The sequence below is a fragment of the Dufourea novaeangliae genome, unplaced genomic scaffold (genome assembly GCF_001272555.1).
Source record: "Dufourea novaeangliae isolate 0120121106 unplaced genomic scaffold, ASM127255v1 scaffold343, whole genome shotgun sequence".
NCBI classification, from domain to species: domain Eukaryota; kingdom Metazoa; phylum Arthropoda; class Insecta; order Hymenoptera; family Halictidae; genus Dufourea; species Dufourea novaeangliae.
In genome coordinates this window covers 240,954-246,953 of record NW_015374236.1, presented here as the reverse complement: position 1 = coordinate 246,953, position 6,000 = coordinate 240,954, and the positions used below count along the sequence as shown (strand labels likewise).

At 36.7% G+C, this 6,000-nt stretch overlaps 1 protein-coding gene across 1 annotated transcript; it reads right to left on the bottom strand.

The window, feature by feature from the left end:
* Nucleotides 1–333: 333 nt before the first annotated feature.
* Nucleotides 334–2,177, bottom strand: LOC107192444 (serine/threonine-protein kinase PAK 2). Its single transcript, XM_015581696.1, has one exon. The coding sequence runs from the start codon at nucleotides 1,968–1,970 to the stop codon at nucleotides 474–476; it is 1,497 nt and encodes a 498-aa protein (XP_015437182.1). The 5' UTR covers nucleotides 1,971–2,177; the 3' UTR covers nucleotides 334–473.
* Between the last annotated feature and the right edge of the window lie 3,823 nt (nucleotides 2,178–6,000).

The window sequence follows — 6,000 nt, the reverse complement described above, 5'->3', positions numbered from 1 at the left end:
GATTAAACAAATTGATAAATTATATTATAGTTGAGAAAAGAAGAACTAATATATAGAGATGAATCATAAAACTTATGCGATAGATATTGCACATGAAACCATTATTAATATCTTATATTAATTACAACTTTTTTCATTGACTCAAGCAACAGAACTAATCTATCGTGTTATTACAGTAATTGCAAAATGTATAAAATGATGGATAGAAATTAGTTTGTAGTAATTTCATTCTAACAACAACTCCTGCTATCTTTAGTGTAAATTAGATAAAACATTGATACAAATCCAATAGCTGGTCATAGATTACAAAATTTGTAAACCCATTTTGCACTGCATACAATTATATTCCTTGTGCAATATAAGAAATACTTTCCATTGTATAAATCACATCAATGCAGTATTCTGTGCACTTGAGAATACAAATGCATAATAAACCTGACACAAATATTTTAACTCTTACTTTAAAATAATATTTAGTAGAAAGCTTTATGAAGTATTTTCTGTGCTGCTCGAATTAATGGTGTAAGGGTTGTTAATTCCGCACAGTTCTCTAAGAATGGATGAGAGAGCAATTCATCGGCTGTTGCTCTCTCATCAACTTCAACAGCTAAACACCTTTCTAAAAAGTTCTGAAATATTGGACTTAATGTGTCCCATCTGGGTATAGAAGGTTTACCAATAGCAGCAATTAAATACAATGCTCTTAAAGGTGTTTCCTTCATATAAGGTGGTTCGCCCTCTATCATTTCGATAGCCATAATACCTAAAGACCATATATCCACCTTTTTACCATACTGTTTTCTTGTCACTACTTCTGGTGCCATCCAATATGGAGTACCAACCATAGTCTGTCGTTTCTCATCACCATCAATATTAGCACAAAAACCGAAGTCTGTAACTTTCACAGCACCATTCATCCCAAGAAGTACATTGTCAGACTTGATATCTCTGTGAATAATTCCTCTTGTATGCAAAAAACTAATTGCCTTCAAAACTTCCCTACAAACTGCAGCAATCTGTGCCTCCTTCATTACGGTTTCAGTAACAACATCTGTCAATGGTCCACCCTCCAACAGTTCCATAATTACCCACAAATGTTCATCTATAAGGTACGCATCCAAGAAGTTAACCAGATTCGGATGCTGAAATTCTTTGAGAACCTTAATTTCCGTCAATATTAGTTCCTTCTTTGGTTGTTTCGATAAATCTATATCCTTTACGGCTATTCGCTGATTGGTTTGCAAATCAGTGGCTATGAATACAGTACCCGAAGCACCAGCACCGACCTCCTTGGTTCTTTCGAATCGAAGGTTAGGATCTCCGCTGTGACAGATAGTTCTGAGCTCCTCAAAAACTTCTTCGTCGCTGAGCTTCACCCCTGTGGAATCTGTTGTTTTTCTTCTCAGAACAGGACTCTCCTCTGTTTTGTTCGGAGTGTTTCCATCCTCCGGCAATTGATCGTCCTCTATTCGATAGGTGTTTAAATCTTCCAAAATTTCGGTGAGAGACTTTTCGACTCTGTCCAGACATATTCGTGGAGTGGGCTTCGGGATTTTATTAACCTTGGGTGGAAGCTCTGGCAACTTCTGTTCTTGACTGTCCGTAGAGCTCACAGAACCTGAACCGTCTGAATCTCTGGATTGGTATTTCTTCGTCAAGATTTTGTCGATCTCCTGAGACTCCTCCTCGATCAGATCTTCTGTAACGAAAGGTTTGAATACCTTTTCCTCTGGTTTTCGTTTGATCGAGTAGTTGTAGAATTTGATGGCTTGCAATGCAGCGGCAGGATGCTCGTCCTGCTCTGATTTCGATATCTGGGTGTTGAGCAACCGAATCCAAGATTCGGGCAGACCCTCCAGTTGTCCTGTCTCGGCATTTTTACTCACATGAAACTGATGAGAGACGTTTGTGGGTAAACCAATCTCAGCGGCTTTCTTCCTCGAGAATAGCTTCGTTATGCTGAGGCTCATTTTAGCGCGCGATGTCGCGCTCTTGTCGCGTGCCGTTTACGATATGTTGCAATTTTTTTATCTCCGGACGATTAAAAATAGGAAGGGAGAAAGACACGACGATCACTTTTTAAATCGCGATTCTCATCGTAAGATTCGTAACATCACTCGCTCCTCGGCTCTGGCTCTGTCGCTGTCGCACTCACACTCTGTCGCGACAGAACATCGAATCACATCGAATGCGAATGTAGGCGTGTTCGGCGTGTTACTCTACTACGTACGTCACTTTGTTCAACAACTGGCGGGATATTTCGAAAAAACCTAGCATGATCTTTGCTGTTTCACCCCTTCAATTAGAAATTACATCTCCCAGACGTTCTAGTAATACTTTATAAAAACTATAATGCAACGAATACACCATATTCTTTTTATTAATGTGTTTAAAGAAGTAACGTAGTTTTATTTAAATCACGGCGCAGGCGTAAAAAATCAAGGCTCCAAAGCGAAGCAAATAATGTACACATTTGTATAAAATGTCAGAACATTAGTTTAAACAGTCTTAACAGTTCTGCATTATTACTGTTAAATTCTAATGCGCGGCATTAACTTGTAAACGGAGGAAGACGAATTAACTCATCATTTATGCTTGACTGTATCTTTTAATGATTTTTCATATTTCTATTCATCTACTAAGATAAAAGGTAAAAATTTAGATCATCGATGGTGATTCTAGATTTTATGTATAATAGAACCACTCGTCGATAGAAGGCGATTACTCATTTTCAAAATTCCGTTAGGTAATTGCAATAACTAAACTACGCGTTTTTGATAATCTCCTTATCGATCGACATTTTTTTTTCCTCTCTGAATACACCTTATCAGTTCTTCCGGCTTCCCTGCGTGCGAATACGAGCCAATTTCTGCAATTCATAAGAAATACATTTTTATATATCATCGTTGACGTAAGAGTTCACGTTTCTCCTTCCACAAAGAACTTCGTCTCCCGCCTACAGCCCTCTTCTCATCGAATTTATTTTACACATGAAGTTTCATTCTTTTTGTAAATACCTACATACAATGTATATTTCGAAACCATACTTCCACGCGTTCTCTATTATCGCGCGGTTACATACTGAATAAGAAGCGAACGAAAATGTACAAGCATGCGTAAGGAAACGTCTATTTTCGTCATCGTTTTATTATCATGAAATGATGCTGCGGAAGGCATTGATTGCAGGAATAAAAACACGCCGCGAGTGCTAAAGCTACTTTGTGACGTGCATATATTATTATGCCCCTTCCGAGAGTTCATTCCAGAAATTGCATTGAGAGTACTATCGGAGTTAACTAATCTCTTGCGGTTCTTTATGTTTTGTATTGCCTTGTCTTCGACGCAGACAAACGTCATATTTTTCCGATTCAGCGAAAGGTCAAAAAATGCTGACGGAACGCTCGTATGAGAGAACACAACATAAATCTTTGGAACTACATACTCTATAAGTAGTATCTAAACAGAAACAATTAAGCAAAACAAATTACTGACAATCCTCCAGAGTCCCGTACCTTTGAGCACCTTTGAATGAACAAGTAAAGAATAAAAACTGCAGTACACCGCGGTACAGTGTAAAGTGTACACTACGTACTGCTACGTACGACAACGTACGATGTCACATATGCATGCATACATCGCGAAACAAAAACCAATCTTCTCCACTTCCCAGTGCTTCCAAGGAACACTACGAAGAACGGCATTCTTATCTATGCAACGATGATCCGTGGCGCGAATAGCAACGCCACCTGCACGTAACTGTTTTGACGGTAATCGACTCGTTTGAATATCTGATTATTGTTCTAACAAAATTTTTTCGACAATTGCATTATAAACGAAACTATTCCTACAAAAGAAACTATATGTCGCTCAATACAAAGTTTATTTTGTTAAATTAAAATTCAGAAATTCAAACGCATCGATTACTGTCAGAATAGTACGTGTAGGTGGCGCTGTCATTCGTGCACAGGAAGCAGCAGGAAGCAGGAGTGGGGTGGTAAAATATTTTTAAAATATCTGTCAAAACCGCATTATTTCGTTCTGTTTACATTCAATTGTTAGTGAGGAATTGTTTATGTTTATACGTTGCTCGCAACGTCACATGTTCGATACGATACGTTACTTCCATATCTGTGCGTATGTACTTGTAACATATTAATAAGAAAAGATAAATTTTTTAATCGAAATTCACGAAACATCGATGATGAAATAATTTCATTCTGTCTTTGTTTCTTCATTTTCGATACGTTACCGAGTTATTCACTTATTATTTTTCCGCGAGAAAAAATAATGTTCTCTGCTTCCGTACACCGTGTGCGTAGTGCGTACAGAATCGAGAACGTATGAAAATATTTTTACAACAAGAAGTACGCGACGCTCGATGCAGTTTCAATAATAGTTTTCAAATAGTGTCGGTACCAGAGATAAGAAACTGTTTTCAATAAATACAACGACATCAATTCTAATCATATTTGCGTCAAATTCTCGTTAATACTGAAGAATGTTTCTCATTTATTTTTGTACCAAAATAAAGCTAAAGTCTGTTTTACATACATATTCTTATTTCCATATATATATAGTATCCTAGAACACATGAATTAGTTTGATAATAATGGTTTATCAAGCGATGGTTGCGAACATTGTGGTTAAGTGAGTGACAAGTGCATAAAAGGAAATTATACATATACAAGTATGCATCCATTATGTCTTATATACTGTATCAGAATTTTCTATCCTACTTATTTATTGCCAAGTTATCATTCTTTCCTTCTGGTACTATTTATGGTAATGTTTAATTTGGTAAAATGGAATTTATTCAAATTAATACAAAAAGAGCGTTTAACATATATAGGAATACCGTCGATGTTAAATTTTAAGTAACTATAGTCTATATAAGGGATGATTTTATAATGCGTACGTCATTTTTAATCATTAATTTCAACGAAGTTTCACAGAAAACATTTATACATATATATGAAATTGCTCGAATAATATGTATAAAAATCAACGATACGACTTTTTTCATCCATCTGCACACATGTTATATAGAGATGTAACCTCTTCTCTTTTTGCAGGGATTCTACTTCGCTCGAAAAAAAAACGAAAGCACTTAATAAATGTTTATGTGATACTTCTGTACGATACATCGAGAATCAAGAAACAGTCGACGTTCATGATAACAACACGCGTAATGTCCTTTCTTATCACGCGAAGAAACCATACTATCAACATGTTTTCAACTCCCTCTCCCTCCCCGCTCATTGTGCCTCAGAGACCAGAAGTTTTCCTCCCTTTTGCCGATCGTGCAGCATTCAGAAGATTCAGTTCCCATCTATACGACGTCCTGAAAATCACCACACACCAATATACATAATAAGAAACAATGCTTCTCTCGCCGCATCCCTGATTCTCTACCATCCCGTGAAGTCTTTTCCCATTCGAATTTCTGCCGCGAAATTTCATTTCTGTTACAGATTTCCACGATATATACGTAAAAATTACTGATGCGTTTGACACTGTTTTATATTCAAAAGCTGCACTTTGTTCCGCTATTATGTCCTATCGCGAAAAACAGATGGACTATATAATAAGCGTGAACGTACGCGGCACCAAAGTTTGAAGGTACTTGACCGTGAAGGGTAGAGTCCGAAAAATTGAATCGTAATATGGATGTGATATAACAGGAAAACCGATATTTTCAGTTTTATAATTTGTCGCTTGTGTCATCTAACGCTTCGTTAACGCAAACGGAATGTGCGAATACTTAAAATTTCAAGTACAAGCGCAGAAAATTTTATTTTTCTCGAAACACGAAGAAAAGTCACGAGATTGAACACACGCTAAAATTTCGATTTCTCTGAATGTTTTTGTTTCGATTAAGAAAGTATAAAGGTTATATTTACTTAAAACAAGAGTGGCCTAATCTGATCGAATTGAATTGAAACTTTCTGTACACTGTGTATATTAAAGTTTCATATGTTAAATTGTCAAATCCCTCCACTC

Bases quoted from the DNA above. Each gene is read 5' to 3' on its own strand.
- LOC107192444 (XM_015581696.1), bottom strand. From the start codon at position 1,970: ATGAGCCTCAGCATAACGAAGCTATTCTCGAGGAAGAAAGCCGCTGAG.